Genomic DNA, 20,573 nt, shown 5'->3' on the forward strand with positions numbered 1-20,573 from the left:
TTCTAGTTACTGAATTTCAGTGATGCATCAAACAGAAATAAGTAGGATATATTTCACAAAAATTCTTGTTATGCTGGAATAATTTCATTTGAAATCATCTTTTATTTGCTTTATTTGTCGGAAAGATCGAGATATTCTCGTTTAGTAGTCTCTCATTTTGTTTAAGATATATTATTTGGATTATAAAGAAAGTTATGCAGTGCGGGGCCCGTGGATGTATAGATACATGCTTATATTCATCACAATCGTGTGTTCCAAGTTCCAACGGTCTCGGAAAGCGCTTGTGTTGAGCTGAGAAAAGAAGGGGTTTTTCATGTTAGTTCAGTGAGCTCACGCGCGTCGAAGAACAATCGTCGACAACGGTACGATCCGGAAATCTTCGACAACCAAAAATGGCGTTTCTCGCATAGTATATCGGCACGTTAAAGTCCATCCTAATTTTATCAACGAGTGGAGCAAGCTGTTTCAAAGAAAAATCGTGTAAATCAAGGAATAGCGTTCCTTCGGAACGGTTCCCTGAAATTTCGTGTTCAGGAAGTTGCTTCGCAGTATAACGACGTAAATATCAGTTCGCATACCACAACGTTCTTACTTTCTTACGTCTTCAGTTGTGCAAGTGAATGAATAAAACAATTTGCGTTTATAATATTTATTTCGGTGACGTGAACTTCGTTCTTAACGATCAAAATTTTTGCATAATTTCGGAATTATCCTTTTGCGTATTCTTTGAATAAACCTACTCCAAATCGCGCTCTTTCAACGAAGATTCCGATTGGTCACTTCATTAACTATTGACCAATCGACGAATGCTCTTCGTACAAAGTCTACACAATTTACGTACACACATTCTAGAAACTAAATTATCTATTATCTTACGTTAGAATGACTTCCATCGATCATAAACAATTATCCTGTTAAGTCGTTTAGAACCACGTCTGTTAGCGCCTGCCAAATCTTAATTAATATTGTGGAATATGCCAAAAATTGAGTGATTGACAATACAAAAATTCGGCAAGATAAATGTGGTGAAGCTGCAAGGAAAGCAAGTAAATTTCGTATACATCAGCTCTGTAGGTGCAAGTCTGTAACGTCGATATCTATCTGTGCTCTATTAAAGTTTCCCACGAAACAGTGAAAGAACTTATTTTTTCTATTCTTGTGATTAACTAATTTCTTGCAATACGTTCTTACAACGTTAGTATAAAATATCATACATAGTCGAATATTAAAAGTGTATTTTTGTTGCTCGGTAATTTTGTTCTTGCTGGTTTTATATTTATTTTCGCTATTTATTTTCGCTATTTACGTTATATCTCGAAATCGAATTTTGAAATCGAACATTACACGATAAACGTACGATACCACAAGAGAATTCGATTCTATCGTGATCGTAATGTTCGATAGCATCGTCGGTCGAAGTTTTGGTTCAATGTAAAATTTTTACATACTTACGCAAGCTTCACCGGTCGGACAAGGTTTTGAGAGAACAGTGATGTCATAACATAGTGTAGCGTAACGAAGCAATTCCTTTGGCACGTGCAATTGATGTCACATTACTATAAGTATCATATTAGTAATTTGATTAGTAATAGGTTGATTTTTGATGAGACGTCTTTCGCAGATAAAGAACACGAGAACAGAATGGCTGAACTGCAATATTATTTCTACGCTTTCTTGTTTCCTTTCTCTTGCCTGTAACCGTAAGAGATTTAATGAATGCAAATAATGAAGTAGCGGAGCGCTGGATTTTCATTTTAACGGATATAAACTACATAAGATGCATCGATGATTAGAAACATAGCAGTGTACCGACATTTACTTTCACCATAAGATATATTTTAACGAACTCGCGGGGCAACAGTATCGTGCAATCAATCGAATCTTTTACTGATTTTTGGAAGTCAATAAATTATTATGTTGTACTCAAGAAAGTTCGATATTGCTATTATCTCTTGCCCTGAACATATTAAATTACTTGATTTATAGTTCGCATTTAATTATCTCGAACTATTATTTTTTAATTAAGAATATTATATTAGTAGTAAGTAAGAATTTATACGGTATAATTTGTTCAATACACAATAGGAACAAAAATGGAATCGACCGAACAATTACGACCAGAAGAATTAGTGGGTCTCGTAGCCCGGTCTGCCGAGGGTACGGCAGCGAAAGGAATGCCTATCAAAGGACACGAAGATCTCTGGGTGGAAATTCAAGCGAACACTTTCCGAAATTGGGTGAACGAACACTTAAAACACGCGGTCGATGCTGCAAATGGTCCTGTGATCGACCTCGTTGAAGATTTTCGCGATGGTACACGACTCTGCGCTCTTGTCGAGGTACTTACTAAACGACGTTTGCCTCGATGGAATCCTAGACCAGCTAATCAACATCATCATTTAGAAAATGTTTCAACAGCCCTTCAAGCTATCGAGGCTGACGGTGTGAAACTCGTCAACATCGGTGAGATAAATTCTCTGTTACGCTAATTTCTCACTTATAGAATACGATACAAATGTTATACCAAGTACATATATGTATACGATTACTGTAGCAAGGAACGCGTCACATTATCTAATAATCGCTTTTCCATTCTAGTACTTCTCCTAGATGATTTGTGTATAATTACATACATGATTCCTTGATTTGTTCGATTTACATAATTATGTGCTTTTGATCAATTAATTATGTAATTTCTTTCTTGCTAACTGGTTGTGAGGAACAGAGAAACTTTATCTACTAATCGAATGTGCCATATAAACTACAGATTATTTTCTTCGATAAAACATCAAGCAATTAAAATGTTCGGAATCATATATATATATATATATATGTAAAGAGAAGCTCTCTCGGTGGTCAGTGGCAAAATGCACAAACACATGGCTTGTATGCGCTATGCTATGAGTCACATCACGATAAGCGTAATAGTTAAATGTGGATCATCGTCACAAATGTATTTTGTATAAACTTATATATACAAGTAAATCCATACATCACATTTTTTAATAATATTTTTCGAAATTAATGTTTTAACAGCGCTACAACGATAACATTTATGCACAATTAAACTTATCTTTCGAAATGAAAAATACAATTGTGACGACGTTGCTTGTAAATCAAACTTCGAGGTCATTGCCTTTCTGGTGTTCTATTGGCGCCTACGAGATCATGGTCTAGCACCATTACAATTAAACTTCATGTGTGTATCCAGCAGCTAATATAATTTCTAGCGCGTAAGTGCCTTATTAAGTGTCTTTAACACGTGAAGAAACTTTTATAATTTTTTTAACAATACTTACTTACACTTAATGATGGCAGAGTTACTAACATTAAACCTCAGTTACGGTAATGATCAGCTTTATCTGTATAGTTTCTTTTTATTGACAGAAATTTAAATAACTTAAATAATTTTAATCTTACACTTGTTCTTTGTAGGTAACGTAGATATCGTCAATGGAAATTTGAAACTGATCCTTGGTCTAATATGGTCGCTCATTGTAAGGTACCAAATAGGCAAGTCCAAGTTCCCACCAAGGAAACTTATGCTTGCATGGCTCAAGGTCAGTACATATATGTAATTACACCAGTAACTTTGAGTAGATTTACTCTTATATATTTTGAGTTACACGCTGATACATAGGAAAACTTCTTAAGTCTTACGAGCTAAAGGCTGTTTTTTTTATCAATACATACACATTTTACAGACGGTCTTGCCAGAATGTAGAGTCAATAACTTCACTACAGATTGGAATTCAGGCGTATACCTGAGTGCGTTGCTTGATTATTGTCAACCAGGTCTATTTCCCCACTGGCGTCGGCTCGATCCTAACGATAGGTATACAACTGCAGAATCTTAACTTTTCTATAATTACTTTACAAATTACAAGTTAGAAATTCCATAAGAAATTTTATACTTATAGCGTGTATAACTGTCGAAAAGCTATGGAGATTTCAAAACGTGAATTCGATATACCTATGGTGTTGGAACCGGAGTATCTTGCATCTCCATATTTGGACGAATTATCGGGAATGACCTATTTATCATACTTCATGAAGGAAGGTTCGCCAGGTTTTCATGCAACATTACGATGGGTTAACTCACAATTATCTCATCCAGTACAAAATTTTACGGTGAGTGAGTACTTCTTACACTGGTATGAGATTACCATACTACGAATATTTTTCTATTTTCGAATCATTTCTTACAGACCGATTGGAACGACGGGAGAACTTTATGTAGCATTGTCAGAAACTTGGGTGGACCAGCTCCTGTTTACGATAAAATCGATACCGATCCTTCTGCATGGGAACATAATATACAGATGGGTAAATAGCATTTATGTGTAGTTACATGTGAGAGAGTATTTTCACTCTCTTTGTTTTTCCTTTTTCACTTTATTGTGCAAAGTACTATGTTTACTTTATATATTCTTCAAAAGGTATTGACGGAGGCAAAAAACTGGGCGTGGAGCCTATTCTCAAGGCAAAAGATATGGCAGATCAAAACGTAGAACATTTAGGCGTTATGGCGTATGCGGCAAACTTTCAATGGGTAAAGCCTCGCCCTCAAGCGAGCAAACAAATTGTTGTTCACATTGATAGCACTTCCGCTAGAGTGCAACAGCCGGTTAGTTCGTTAATTATTACCTAAGAACTTATTTGCGTTCATTCTTCCAAGTATATTGTTATATGTATTAACAAAATGTAACAGTGATTATAATCATTGCTTTTAGGCGCATTTCAAATTAGAGATTCTTACCAAAGAAGTAAATACAAGAGAAGTACGTGGTGAAGTGATAAATCCGAGCGGACGGATAGAATGTAGACTCACGTGGAACGGAATTCATGGGAAAGGAACCTTCATACCTACTGAAGTCGGAATGCATAAGGTTTGATTCGATAATTCTAAATACATTACATGTTGCGCATATTATATGAGCAATTAATACCCGAAGTTCATTACTGTTTGCGTCACAGTTAATGGTATATAACGATGGAGAATTAGTAGATGGATGTCCCTATTACTTTAGAGTTTTACCTCCTTTAACCAAAATTAAATCGCCTGGTATGGATCCGTGCGCGATAGGATCTATCGTCGAAGTTCTAGTCAACAGTTACGGTAAATATTTTATGTGAAATAAATGAGAAATTATATCAAATTACTTATATTTATAAAACAAATAAATTTTAGGAACTAGTCATGATGGCATTGATGTGACTGCGTGGTCCCCCACTGGAAGATCTCTGTCGTGTCCTGTCAAAGAGAATGATGGAGTTCATACTGCGACATTCCAACCTGATGAGACAGGAGAATGGAGTATCGCGATAACTCATAAAGGAAATCACATACAAGGTGGACCATTTACATGCTTTGTATTTGATCCTAATGGAGTAAAGGTACGTCAGTTTTTATATTGTATATTTTCATATTTATTTTATTGAATATCGATGATATTCAGTAAATATTTGTAGCTACTGGATACGGAAGGTGCTTTGCCAAGACAACCATTTTCATTTACCGTTGATGCAACAGGAACCGGAGGTCTTGGCGATGTAATAATAGATTTAGTCCATGATAAACAGTCCGTTCCTTTCAGAGTGGAAAATCTTGGACATATGCAATACCAAGTTTCATTCGTCCCATCAGAATCTGGAAAGTACAGAGTTTATGTATACTTCAATGGTTCCGATGTTCGAGGTTCTCCATTTTCTATTCGAGTGGGAACTCAAAAAGGATCGAAAAGGTCAAAAGAATCTAGTCTCGAAAGATCTAAATTATCTTCGTTGGAAAGACGAATGAATGGTTTGAACGTTTCGGTTGGAACTGATCGATCGAGTCCTGTACAGCAGAAAACTTATTCTTCGCCTACGTACAAATTACCCAGCCCAACTCAACGAGTACGCGAATACTCTCCCGTACAGCAAACTACCTCCACTTATAAGACATCGAATAATTATTCGTTGGAAAATTCTAGCTCGACATACCATACATCAACTTCTTTTAATCATACTCGATCTCCAAATCATAGTCCTGTTTCACGAAATCTTCATAGTCCATCTATGGTTAAAGATACGAAAGAAATTTATTCTACCACTACATACAATCATTCAAGATCTCCGACTGTACAAAGTCCTAGCTTTATGAAAGAATCGAAAGACGTTTATACGTCCAATACAATAAGTAGATCACGCTCTCCAAATCCAAGTCCGACTGTACATGATCCAAGATATTCGCCAGTTATTAAAGAATCTCGAGAAATTTATAGCTCAGGATCATTAAAGCGATCTCGGTCACCGAACCGAAGTCCAATGACATATCGTAGCGCGACTCAAAGTCCTATCAATAGAAGTTTCAGTCCAAGAAATAACGACAGAGACAACGGTTATAATAGGAAAGATTCTATAGATAATGGAACAGTTGATACAAGTAGCAACGTTAGAGTATCGTCAATGGTAGGCGGAACATCTAGAAGAGATTCGTGGGATGCTATAGAGAAAACAAAATCTTTGTTATCTTACGGCAGTTTAGAATCTCTTGCTAATCTAACCAACAATTCTGCTACAGCTGAAAATACGAATAACCCAAATTATTTCAATAACAATTACAAGAATACTCAAGGTTATAATTCAAAGAATATTTTGCATACTCACAATAGTTCCTCAAATTTTATGTCCACTCAGAAACTTTCAACTTCGGAGTACAACATATCTCAAAAATATAACAATGAAAGTCATAATACTCGCACACAAACGCATGGAATTCTTAAAAACAAAAATAATAATTATTACAAAAGTGCGGATACCACAGATGGAATTACCGAACGGTATATTAATAGTGGAATCTCTACTAGTTCATCAACGCAAGCTAGGGATTACGAACTTGCAAGTGGAAGTGCGCTTGAAACATTGCCGATCCATAGACCGGCTACTTTTATCATAGATCAAAGTATAGATCCGGATAAAGTTACCGTTAGTGTTTCTGGTAAGATTTTTTATTATAGTATATTACTAGTACAGCAGATCATATATTTTTCAATATAATTTATCCGATTTTAGGCCCAAATGGTAAAATAATTCCAGTACAGAAATCAACTCTCCGAGGTTTAACGTATACAATAACCGCCGAAGAAGTTGGAGAACATATCATTCAAATTTTAGTAAATGGCCAACATATTCAGGGCTCACCGTTCAGGTTTGTATTTACTGAAATTATTAATAAAGATATAATCACATAAAAAATTAAATCCTTTATTATATCAGATCGCAAGCATACAATGCACGTGGTATTCAGATTGGGAACATTCCGAATGGCATTGTTAATCAGCCAGTAGAATTTGAAAGTATGTATTTAAAAACATATATTATACAAAATAAAGGGTATTAATGCAAATTTATCTGTATTGTCCTGTATCTTTCAAATTTATAGTTGACGGATCTAATGCTGGATCTGGAAATCTAGAGATCCTCGTGAATGGTGGTCACGTAACTAGTTTTGTCAGAGCATTAGGTAGTCAACGATTCCTGGCATCATTTGTACCCCATGAAGCCGTTGTACACCTTGTGGAAATGACATTCAATGGCGAAGTAGTCCCTGGTAAGTCACTTTTTATTCGATATTTATACGATAAAAATCCGTTGCATTCCTACAATATAATAATTTAGTAAATTAAACTGAATGTAGTAGAAAATCTTTAAAGATAATATAGCGTAATAATATAAAATAAAATTTTAGATATTTCCAAGTTTAAAATATTTAAAGAAGATCTTTTAGACAATGATAATGTTATTTCTATTTCCTGAGTGAACGATTTTCTTCTCAAACTGCCTTAATGTATCAATCTTCTAATAGTAAAAGTGATTCATAGCTTTATATATTTCTATAAAGAAAATAATTAAATAGAGATGGTATTGCTTGAGAATTGAATCTCTCTATTTGGTAAAAGGAGTTACCAAATAAAGTTGTGCAATGCATAATATTTAACGAAAATGTTTTCTTACATTGTAAGAGTATAATCAGTACTGTTTATGAAATTTCTTATATTTATGTACGATATTATATTTAAATTTTGTACGAAAATTACATTTAATAATCTGCATGTCTTATATTATTTCACTTTTTTCGAGCACGTTTGTGCATACACACATACATATACATATACTGTCGGAGTCAACAGGTCATTGATCAGGTCATTGACTTGCGATTTCACGCATCCACGTGATGTTCCACTGACATATATACAACGTCATCATTTCCTTTCTTTCTTAAATTTTTTCCTTTCATTTATTAACTAAGCACAATCAATAATATCCCTATTTAAGTAGAAATATATTACTTTTGTTGTACAATATAATACGATTATACAATGTTTAGGTATTTCGGGAATTTATCTTATTGTTTGACACAATCTTATAATAGTTTAGAACATTATTTACTATGACAGATTATGAAAGTAAAATTTGAAAGAATTTGTGCTACGCTACTGCACATCTACGAAGGATATCATTAACGATATAAAAAATTGCATTTTGCAACGGTAATTATACATTGCACGTGACCTACAATGCTGTAAAGAAGTTCGTTGGTGTACAGTTTTCCAATTGTTCCGAGCATTAAGATAGCTCAAAAATGTCATTTCTGGTTTTTAGAAAAAAACATGTTTAACATGAAAAAAATCAGAAAAAATTAAATATTCCGATAGCCTAGATTTTATTTTACAGTCTACGTCGTATAATATTTGTCGATAAATTACATTTAACAAATTCTTTTATATATATAACGCTAATGCTTTTCAAGTAGCATTTACTAGATAAAGTTTGTATAATATTTTTGTAATATTCAATCTTGTATATTATCATTAATTGAACAAGAATATCACGGGGAGAAGGAAACCGTAGGTGTGGTCACTAAAGTCTTTATATGCTTGTAGACGTATTTGGTTACGAACGAGGATAGTCGATCTCTGCCTACATAGAGGTAAACGTAATTCGCGTAACTGCACATACTATAATGATGATTATGATGATTCTTAAGATTTTCTAGAGAATATTGAGATTTAATATTAATATGTAAATATATCAATATGTCATGATATATAGCTACTATTAAGACAAAATGTATTCGATAATGACCTGGATATCTTTTTACTTTCTTGATATGTTTAAATAATGAGTATTTTTTTAGTTATATTTCTAATAATAGTAGTCTATGATAATTATGAAGAACAGCTGTTTTTATGCGATCATTTGTAAAGCCAAATATGTCCTGCGCCGTTATTATTTATCACGAGAGAAATGATTGCGGTTGTTTCTATTCTAACGCACCACGCAGAATAACTTATGGTTTGACGACATGTGGAATGCGTCTTAGATATATTTTTCAATTTCTTTATTTCAATTGCTTTCTCTTCTCGCTGTTTCGTGCTATTTTAATTCGATTTCCCTAATTTAAATTTATTTCTTAGTTATTTCCAAAATGTTGTAAAAGCACATCTATCGATTGTAATTAGAAATACGTATGTTGTTAAGAATTTATCTAGATATATCTACATATCAAAAAAATATATATACATACTTGCAATGTACCCATATACATAAGTACAATTTCTAAATGCAAGTGATGCGCAAATTACCGTAACGCTCGGTTAGAATATGTACTAACCATGAAAATTTCAATTATGTATTAATTACATCGCTACAGAAGAATTTATTGCGTTTATAGGATGGAAATTACGATACTGTGTTTATATAACATCATTGCTTTCGTGCCAAATTATGTATTCTTACATTACGTATAATTAATTCCAAATTATTATTGCATAAGTGATGTAACATTCATTACGATATTAGATTTACAAATTAGATTTGTTTTTTTAGATTTTTTTTCGTTAATCGTATTTAAATCAGTAGTTAACAATTTAAGAGATATTTTTGAAAATATTGAAACGAGTTTTCTTCCGTATGACCCGTTATGTCGGGGAATGCAGCGAATCATGAACCACAGTCTCTTCGACATAACTCCTGGCATTAAGAATGTAGCGCAAGACAATTCGGAACGAAAGGAAAGCAGGAAATCGTGTAAAACATATCGAACGCTTTTTAATTGCCCTTTTTACTTTTCATACATATAAAAAAACATTACTAATCTTGTTCTTTTTACATTAACAGACTTCAAAAGTATAAGATGTATTTAACATAAAATGTCACAAACACTGGCGAATTCACTTCCAAACTGTCCTATTATTGAAGCGATATATCAAATTTATTATGTCAAATTGGAATCTCCTCGCATGATTGGTTATAAAAGATGGCAATGCCAAATTACTAATAAAGATAAAGCTCTAGTTTTCCGACTCTCTCTCAAGGAAAAACCGAACGAACTCGACCGTCACGAAATTCCAATACATGAAAGCTATATTTCTTTTATACATCCAAGTATTGTGTTGTGATATTCGTTTAGTGTAGTAACAAAAATGTGATTATTAAATAGAATCGCGATACATGGAAGATTACACATTTGTTTCGTTTGTATCGAATGATGATAATCATTACTCTTGTCTAATCGTTAATTATACAGTCACACTTTTTCCATAGTTATTTTAAAGTAATTTCGTATTGAATGCAAATAGTGAAATTTCTATTTGCGGCCGACCTTAAAGTATCGAAATACGCAGATCAGGTATCCTATGAACGTGTACTGTAGTACATACATAATATACTGTAGCCGGTCGAACGAGCAAGAAACGGATGGGAGAACATACTCGTATCATGTCCATTTAAAACCCTACTCTGATTTATACTATAAAGTTAATTTCTAGTTAAAATAGTCTTTTTTTCTTGGTAAAAAATCATCGTATGAAGGGGAAAAGATCATAAAATCCGAAATGAAAGTAAATGTGGAATAAAATAGATACAGGGGAAAAAGTATGAAAGAGGATTGTTGAATGTATACCAAGAAAAGCACGGCCCTGGTTTTGGGCCTAAGCAGCAACCCAGTAGTAGCAGCAGCTACACCCGTCTCGTCGCTTGACTCTGAGTCTGTCTCGATTCTGAGTCGCGACCTGCTGACGTTTCTTCATCAAGAAATTAAAGCTATAAAGTTCTCTGACTTTCTCGATCATTCGATCTTTCTTCTATTTTTCGTCTTTGTAGTTTACAAATGATATTTAAAATGGATTTCCAACGGAATCATTCGCAATTAGTGTTCAGTAAAGATGGAATGATCATAATCGAATTAGTGCGCGAGCGATTGTGAAAATACTCAATATCTGTTCGTGCTTATGGCCGAGATCGAAGTGTATTCCATAATGGAACCGTATTATTGACCGATAGATTCGATTTGTGTGTTTCGATTTCCTATTTTGAAGTTTAGTACCCTTATAACGTAATTCGATTCTACCCTTTCTCCCTTAAGTTTTTCAGCATTTTTCAGGTCTCTTAGTTTAATATTAACAGTAGTAAAGGTAATTTGGTTTCTTGTATCTTCTTACAATTACCATAAATGTCAAATATTCTCATGTCAAATTCGAATAAATATAATCCTAACGATTTTCCCGCGATAATTATGAAATCTATTTTCTTCTTCACTTTACGTTATGCTTCTTCTTATACTAACTATAAAGGTTAGGAAGCACCTGATTGGAGTTACATAGTATTGCCGGAAAATTAAAATTTTACTCAAAGTGATGCAGTGTCATATATAAATTCTTCTATTATTTCTAACAAATTCATGGTGTATATTGAAACAATAATCAATTAAAGATTGTTACTATATTACTATGTATATATATGTATATATTTTTGCAATTTTATATATACAATTATTATCTGATAAAATTATAAATTTACAGGATCACCCTGGCGTGTGGGCATTATGCCAGCCCCAAAAATGTCAGTGATTGGGGATTCCATAAGATTGGTCCCTGCTGGTAGTCCAGCACTTTTTGAACTTTCTGCTCTTGGCTTTAATAGTAATGAAATTGATGTACAAATTATAAGTACGTATCTAAAATTAAGTATATTTCCAGATTTGATATTATATTTATTAATTACTTCGTATAATAAATATATAATAATTATTTCTAGCACCTTCTAAGAGACATGTACCAGCAAAAATTGATGAAGAGTCAGGAAGACCAGGAGAATTTCGCGTTGAATTTACTCCAATAGAAGTAGGCAGTCATCTTGTAGAAGTAACCATCGCTGGACAAAAGCTACCGGCAGGACCACTAGTTGCTAAGGTGTACAACAGCAGTTTGATACAAGTTACCGATGTACCCAGTGCTGTTGTTGGGCATGCCTGTCAATTTAGAGGTAACTAAAGATAACGAATTATAGAAGAAAAAATATAATACATGTCAATCTATATCCTTTGTTAATTTTATAGTTGATGCTAGTGCGGCTGGTGAAGGACAACTTGAAATTTCTATCAATGAAGGAGAAGTACCCAATCATGTTCAAGTAGTAGGGGGAGGACGTTGCCTTGTTTCTTTTACACCAGAAATTGCTAAATCACATTACATTGATATAAAATTTAATGGAGAAGCAGTGAAAGGATGTCCTTTTATTTGTAATGTATCTGATACCAGTAGAGTAACTTTAAGTTTAAATCACCTGGAATTAATTCCAGTAGATCAACCTGCTAGTTTTCATATGGGGGTTGATGGTAGTGGCAGTGCAGAGCTTGCAGTTTCTGTAAGAGGTCAGTAAGAATATCATATTATAAATTTCCCAGTACTATTTTATGTGATGCTAGGAAAGCGTATTCTTTTTAGGACCAAATAGTGAATTGCCCGTGAAAGTAACTGGAGATATAAAAAGTGGTTTTACTGCAGAATTTATTCCAAGAGACGTCGGTGTTCATTCGATTAGTGTTGAATATAATGGTCATCCTGTAAATGGCACACCATTTTTAGCTAAAGCATTTAATGCAGATAAAGTATTAATTGGCCCAGTAGCTAGGGGTAGTGTTGGTCAACCTACACATTTCACTGGTATGTAGAAAAGATATTTAAAAATTACTTCTGTTCAATTTTCGATTTTTTGTTACAATTCTTTACAAAATATTTATTGCTTTGATAGTTGATGCAAGTCAAGCTGGTGAAGGAAATTTAGAAATTACGATATCAGCTCGCAGTCAGAACATACCTACTCAAGTCACCCCACAGGGAAATGCTCGGTTTTCAGTTAGTTTCGTACCATTCGAGGCGTGCGAACACATAATTAATATAGCCTTCAATAAACGAACAGTACCAGGCTGCCCGATTGTAACTCGGGTAGGTGGTGATAGTCATGTAACTGTGAGTGGGCAGGCATTAAGCAGTGCTGGACTAGGACGACAAAGTTATCTTACCGTTAGTAATGTTGCCGGTAGCTTAGAAGATTTAGAAGTTAACGTTGAAGGTATGTCTATCTCCCTCTTATTGTCATTGACATTGACATTTCCTACTGTAATTGTATATTAATACGTGTATCCTGCATGTATATCTTTCAGTTCAAAGTTGTATCTTTACTGTTATCACACAAATGTCACAATTTTCACAGCAACATCATACCCTACGATATTCTTTTATTGTTCCAATTCAGTATTATAAGATTTTTGCAAATGTTGCACAGTGGTTTGCCGACAACCGAAAGTATATATATATATAAGCACCTTCCATGTTGTATTTATCACTTTCATAATAAATTTTTGACTGTTTGTTACATTTGTTAGTAATATTCATGTAATGTATATCTTGTCTGTTAATTATGGTAGAAACTTGCACGAAGTTCTGCCTCTGTGTTGTCTATCTTGTTAATCTCTAGCTTGAGAGCAATTCTCTCTCTGTTGCAGGTCGGCCAGCTTTCAGACTACGACATTACTAGACTTCTCAAACACAACTAATCTCATTTTTATTTTAGTAATGGATTATATGAAATAACTGGTGGTGGGTTTTTTATTTAACGTATACTCTAAAAATATTGTATTGAGATAGCTCATTATGTCGTCTCCATGTTCTTCTACCACTAGTTACCACTTTAGAATATTATAAAGGCGTCGGTTTTACCTTAATATTCGTTTGTTAAAGCAGTGACTAACACTTCCCAATTTTACTGTTAACTACTAAATCAAAGTAAGCGTGACAGCCATTTTCGTGGTGCTATATATATGTTAATTTTATCTTTATCATAGACTCTGAATGTGAAACCCGTATTGCTTTAGACAATGTGCCAACATGATCATTTATTTGAGTAGTACTTAGCTATTAAGTATAATATCAACAATGCAAAAATCGATCTCTAATCTATTTCTTAAATTTTCATACATTTTGCTTGAGTTACTTGTTTTATATAACTTTGCAGTATCTAATATAAACTAACTATCAATTTGAATTCAATTACCAGACAATACAAGCAAACTAATACCTTATTGAATTTTTATTTAAAAAGCTCCAGTGATTAGTTCTTTCATAATAACATGTCTGTATATATATACATATATCGCTTTCTTTAGACAATGCTTATCATAATTAAATACCTTAACATCAGAAAAGAACTTGATAGACTCGCATAAACGCTCCACTGTTCACTTTTGGTATCCATGTGATCCACCCTAGTAGTTGGCTGACTAAATTGTATTAAACAACTAACCGGCGGACTTGATAGGACCCAATGGACAGGCTGTACCCGCTCAAGTCACTGACAACAAAGATACAACGTGCAGCGTAGCATTTACGCCAAGAGTAGTTGGAGAACATAGAATTTCAGTAAGCCATCGGAATGTTCCCGTGATTGGTAGTCCATTTAGCTGCAAAGTGTATGACGTGACTGCTATCAAAGTGAAGGATTCTAAACATGGTGTTATTGGAATGCCTGTAACTTTCTTAGGTATTGTTGCTATAGTTAATAATATATTGAAATCTATTATATATTACATATATCGAGAGTTATTTGTTGATTTTCTTCTTTCTCTTTTTAGTTGAAACTAGTCAGGCAGGTCCAGGAAACCTGGAAGTGACGGTAAACGGTGGTCGCGTACCTACATCTGCTCAAGCTCAAGGTCCTCACACGTATGCAATATCGTTCACACCTCGGGAACCAATTGTACATACTGTGGATTTAAGGTTTAATGGAGAGGATGTACCTGGCAGTCCCTTTAGTTGCCAGGTATAATAATTATTTTATTTTTTTGCTCTTGTAATATTATTACGTATTTCTATTTATTATAGTTGTTTATTAAAAATAATTAACTTCTTTGAAATGTCAGGTAAGCGACACGGCGAAAGTAATAATAACTGAAGGACTTGAAAAAGTGTCTGTGAATCGTTTAACAACGTTTACAATAGAGGCAGATTCCTCATTAGGAACTCCTACTGTAGAAGTTCTCTCACCAACTAGAGAAAGTCTACCAATTCATGTCAAGCAAAGTGGCCATGGATGTTATACTGCAGGATTCACACCTAAAGATGTTGGTATGTGAATGAATATGAAACGATGATAATGGAAAGGATATCTAAAAGAAAGTACATAAAATTTATAGGTGATCATAGCGTTGAAGTAAAAATAAATGGATTGCATGTGGAAGGTAGTCCATTCTTAGTAAAAGCTTACAATGCTGATAAAGTAAAAGTAACAGATATAAATAGTGGTGTTGTTGGTAAACCGGTCTTCTTTAGCAGTAAGTGTAATATTTCCTTATTTCCTTTCATATATTTCATACATTAATTATATTTATACACGCATGTTTCATTTTAGTCAATGCTAGTCAAGCTGGTGCTGGCAATCTTGAAATTATTGTTGCTGTAAATGGTAAGAATGTGCCAAATTATGTGCAAAGCGAAGGAAATGCAAAGTTCAGAGTTAATTTCAAACCACAAGAAGCTGCTGTACACAGTCTTAGTGTTCGCTTTAATGGAGAACCTGTCCCAGGTAAATACAATGAATCCAAATACATAACAGTTATGTATTAGATGCCTCAGACTCAAATTTAATGTTTTATGTTTAGGCTCACCATTCAGCTGTAAAGTAGTTGGTGCAGGCCAAGCCATAATTACAGGTCACAATTTAAAAATGGGAGCTGTAAAGCAATTAATTTCCTTTATTATAGATCCACAAGCTCCTTCAACAAATTGTGACGTAATTGTAACACCACCATCAAATATATCACTTCCTATTACAATAGAACCTATAGAAGGAAAATATAATATCAGCTTTGTGCCTATGGAAGTGGGCAGACATAATATCAGCATATTAGTGGACAATGAACATGTGAAAGGCTCTCCATTTGCTTGCAATGTTTATGATGTTACAAAGGTAATCTTTTTAAAGTGTCACAAAATATCGTTTACTTGGACGAGTTATCTCACTAAAAATTCATGCAGGTACACGTATCAGGTCTTTCTGAAGCATTATTAGGTCAAGCAACGACATTTACTGTTGATGCAGCAGAAGCTGGTGAGGGGACATTGGAATTAGTAGTGAGCACGGACAATAACACAGTTAAGGCCGAAGTAGTTGCTTGTGCTCGTGGATTATACGATGTAACATTCGTTCCACAAACTACTAGTACTCATTATGTCAATATTAGTTTCAATGATGATAATGTACCAGGTTAATAAATCTTTTTCTTTTCATCAGATTTTAATTAATATTCATTAAAAGATTAGTAATTTTATATGTCGTCCAATAGGGAGTCCGTTCAAATGTCCAGTGATTAGTACAATGTTAGATGGACCATCTATGATTCGTGTTGGGAATACAGCATATATGGACTTAGAAATGCCAGGATTAGAGGGGCCTGTATCTGCAGAGGTTACAGGTAAACTTATGTTTCATATATTAATATTGTTATATGATGCATCCTGTAACATTATAATTCAACTGTGCGTCTGATATAGGCCCCGATGGTATAATTATTCCGTGCACACTGACGAAATTATCATCCAATTTATATCGAGTAGAAATTCGTACGCGACAGGTCGGTACCTACAGCGTAATATTCAGTGATGGTCACAAGATAATTAGTTCTCAGACACTTCAAGCTTTCGATCCTGGAAAAGTAACAATTAAGGAAGTGTCAGATGTAGTTTGTCATCGACCAGGAACCATACTAGGTATAACGTGTAAAATATAATTTTATATTAAAATAGATATAAAATATTTCTATTCTAAATAATTCTTTAAAATTCTGTAGTTGTTGCACCAAAAGAAGCCGGACCCGGAAAGTTGACCGTAAATGTACGCGCCGCTGGAGCTGATGTCGATAGCGTAGTTAGAGAAGGAGAAAATGGCCACTATGATATAATGTTTCATCCTACGCGAGCAGCTCCTCATAAAATCCACATAAAATATAACGAAGTTCATATATTGGGTACAGTATTTATTGTCTATTTTTATAGTTATCTGTTGATATTTTAGTTCAGTTACATTATTCACTGTGTGATTTTTTGTTAGGAAGCCCATTGGATGTGACAGTTCGTGGTCCTACTGGAGGAAGAGAAGTAACTGCGACAGGATTAGGATTATATCAATCATGCGTTGGCAAAGTGACCTCATTTACTATCGAAACTTTAGGAAGTCCTGGGAAAGAATTTGATGTAGTAATTAGTGGACCACAAGGTAATGCAGTTCCAGTTCGATGTTATCAGCATCGAGATGGAAATTTACTCGCCGAGTTTACTACAAATACTGTTGGTATGTAATTTAAAAATGCAAGTAATAATACTAGTAATATTATTATACCTAATAGTTGAAATATTCTCATTTTATTAGGGACGTATAAGATTGATGTCTTACAAGGCACAAAGCCAGTTTTAGGTTCACCTTTTTTCTGCCAAGCTTTCGATATTTCCAAGGTGAAACTGCAAGAACTAGGACCAATGATAGTATCTGTACATGACCACATCGCCTTCAAAAGTATAATAATAAAATTATAAATACATGCATATATATTTTTTGTTTCGCAAAATAAAATAACATTTTTATTATAATTGTAATCGTAAATTGTTATAGTAATAAAAACAGATGCTGGAATGGCGGATTTGGATGTAGTAGCGACAAGTCCACTGGGTCAAGAACTTCCGTTACAAGTTACTCCGCTCAACGATGGTGCAGAGATGGTTGAATTTTCTCCTAGCGTACCTGGTACATACATGATTAATATCACATATGGTAAGATTAATATACATACACTTTAAGTATACACTAAAATGTTTAACTAATGTAAAAAGTACTTTAGAGAGATAAAGAAAATTATATTTTTTTTTCAGGTGGGTGTCCTATACCAGACAGCCCATTAATATGTACAGTTGATGCAGCTGGACAAGCTCGTGCAAAAGGAGAAGGTTTATTAAGCGGTCATGCCGACAAAACAGCACATTTTATTGTTACTGGCACCAGAAGCCCTCCAGCAGTTCAGGTACTTAGCAAGAAGTGTAATATTTCATTTGACTCACATTCTACATGGATATTATTATGTTTTACAGTTTTATTCCTTTTTTTACCGTGCTTTATTACGATCTATTACTATCCTTCTTTAGGTAGATGGCCCGGATAGCGTTTCGAAAGCGATAATTGAAGCCGGAGCTAATCCGGGTACCTGGAATGTGTCCTATGTCCCAACTGAAGTTGGGGTATTTGACATTCGAGTTGTTTCTGCTGGTCAACAACTTCCAGGATCTCCCTGGCATCCAAAAATCATAGATACACGGAATCTACGAGTAATTGGTAAATAACAATAACCTTTATTACTGTTGCTATTATAAAAATAATATATTAACTTTTATAAATATTTTCTTTATTTTTCTAAGGTGGCTGGCCGGCTGTATGCGATGATGTTGGGCGATTAAAATTACATCCATCAAATAAAATTAGTTTCGACACTGCTGAAGCTGGACCTGGTGAACTTACTGGAAAAATAGGAGAGCATATGTTGTCTTTTGAAATGACTTCAAATAATAGACTGAAACTCATTCCGCCAGAATTAAATGGTGGGGAACATCGTTTAGAAATATTATTTAACGGAATACCATTCCCAGGGGCTCCAAAATTAGCAATTGTTCAAGACATAGAGGTATTTAACTATTCAGAATTATGTTTATACTATTATAACTGTAGCAAATTAGTATTAATCTCTTACTTTTAGCCGCCTATACAAGACACAAGTCGAGTTTTGCTAAGGGGAAGAGGTTTAACATCAGCAAAGTGCGGAGAAGAAGTTAGTTTCACAATAGATGGTTCTCAAGCTGGCACAGGCACACCAAAAGTTCAGTTATTTTCACCAACTAGCGAACTTAATGTAATGTTACAACATTTAGGTAATTATATCTTTTATTTTTTATAACTATGATTTTTTGTATTACGTCATAATTTGTTGTTTAAATTATGTTTTTACGTATAGGTGACAGCGTTTATCGAGCAAGTTACATACCATTAACGCCTGATCCTCTTCTAATGACTGTGTCTTGGAATGGAAGACAGCTGAAAGGATGCCCTTTGCAAATAAATGTAACGAGTGCCGCTGACGCGTCGCGAGTTATTTGTTCCGGAGATGGATTGAAACATGGTATAGTCGGTCAGGAAATAAGAAGTTTTATTGATACAAGACGTGCTGGACCTGGTATGTATTATACTTCATTATTTTTGTTATTTAATTGTGTGGGTTAAATCTAAATATCCTTTTATATTTAGGCGAATTAACGGCTCATTGCGTTGGTCCTCATAAAGTTGCTTATTGCGAATTATACGATCACGGTGATGCAACGTTTACATTGAACGTAAAACCTCAAGAAGCTGGACGTCATGCATTAACCATTAAATACGCCGGAGAACATGTCCCTGGCTCACCTTTTACGTTACGCGTTTCTGGTGCTCCAGATGCTTCAAAGGTATCGTAGGATCTACATTTTGTATGGATCATGATGCCCATAAACGAGAAAGATGAATGGCGAAAAATGTTTTTAATAATAGGTTCGAGTTTACGGGCCAGGTATAGAACACGGAGTATTAGCAACATTTCAGTCACGTTTTATTTGCGACACTCGTGGAGCCGGCGCCGGTCAACTAACGGTGAGGGTTCGTGGTCCTAAAGGAGCGTTTAGAGTAGAAATGCAGAGAGAGACTCAGAAGGATCGGATAATCTTATGTCGATACGATCCAACGGAACCAGGTGATTATAGAGTCGAAGTTCGTTGGGCAGGCGTCCTTGTACCTGGATCTCCATTTCCCGTTAAAATCGTCGACACTCAAGACGAATTGCTAATGTTGACGCAGGTAATCAGAATGATGAAAATATTCAAAACAAAAAATATATCCAAACTATCCTTTTCCCATTGGTTTTAGAGTGGAGATAATTATTCAACAGGACATCATACTATTGCCTCATGGCGTGGATCACAAGCTATATTATAAATACATTGCGTATAAAGTTGTTATTATTTTATATGGACTAATAATATATTTTCATAATATATAACAATTCTGTAACTTATCTAAAATATATGCAGTAAAACAAATATTTTGACAACTGCTTTATTATATACAGTTTATTGTTTACATAAGAATACGGACGATCAAAACGTGCACGGAACAAAAGTAAA

At 34.3% G+C, this 20,573-nt stretch overlaps 1 protein-coding gene and 1 long non-coding RNA gene across 7 annotated transcripts; one reads left to right on the forward strand and one right to left on the reverse strand.

Annotated features, from left to right (window-relative positions):
- Positions 1 to 74: 74 nt before the first annotated feature.
- On the reverse strand, positions 75 to 1,905 carry LOC143302694 (uncharacterized). Its single transcript, XR_013058426.1, has 3 exons — positions 1,453 to 1,905; positions 877 to 1,031; positions 75 to 291 (listed from the first exon to the last, which is right to left on the reverse strand). It is a non-coding gene; the product is annotated as an uncharacterized LOC143302694 (long non-coding RNA).
- On the forward strand, positions 319 to 20,489 carry jbug (filamin-type immunoglobulin domains fbug). Of its 6 annotated transcripts, none has more exons than XM_033337795.2 (40): positions 327 to 558; positions 2,086 to 2,463; positions 3,436 to 3,560; positions 3,705 to 3,835; positions 3,921 to 4,131; positions 4,209 to 4,326; positions 4,440 to 4,627; positions 4,734 to 4,889; positions 4,978 to 5,119; positions 5,192 to 5,397; positions 5,473 to 6,982; positions 7,057 to 7,192; positions 7,261 to 7,340; positions 7,427 to 7,594; positions 11,847 to 11,993; positions 12,082 to 12,309; positions 12,383 to 12,697; positions 12,771 to 12,989; positions 13,078 to 13,398; positions 14,644 to 14,865; positions 14,957 to 15,144; positions 15,245 to 15,449; positions 15,518 to 15,655; positions 15,733 to 15,906; positions 15,983 to 16,290; positions 16,359 to 16,587; positions 16,667 to 16,795; positions 16,875 to 17,090; positions 17,171 to 17,347; positions 17,431 to 17,670; positions 17,749 to 17,892; positions 17,989 to 18,147; positions 18,246 to 18,394; positions 18,516 to 18,702; positions 18,786 to 19,048; positions 19,121 to 19,292; positions 19,376 to 19,594; positions 19,666 to 19,862; positions 19,945 to 20,247; positions 20,317 to 20,489. In XM_033337795.2, exons 2-40 carry the CDS (start codon positions 2,094 to 2,096, stop codon positions 20,383 to 20,385), a joined length of 8,859 nt encoding a protein of 2,952 aa, XP_033193686.1. In that variant the 5' UTR covers positions 327 to 558; positions 2,086 to 2,093; the 3' UTR covers positions 20,386 to 20,489. The 6 variants fall into 6 exon arrangements, 5 of the variants coding, with proteins under 5 accessions (XP_033193690.1, XP_033193686.1, XP_076474756.1 ...); XM_076618641.1 differs by having other exon boundaries at positions 348 to 362; XM_076618642.1 differs by lacking the exon at positions 327 to 558 and adding an exon at positions 923 to 1,042.
- Positions 20,490 to 20,573: the final 84 nt, after the last annotated feature.

This window comes from Bombus vancouverensis, chromosome 5 (genome assembly GCF_051014615.1).
Source record: "Bombus vancouverensis nearcticus chromosome 5, iyBomVanc1_principal, whole genome shotgun sequence".
Classification (NCBI taxonomy): Eukaryota; Metazoa; Arthropoda; class Insecta; order Hymenoptera; family Apidae; genus Bombus; species Bombus vancouverensis.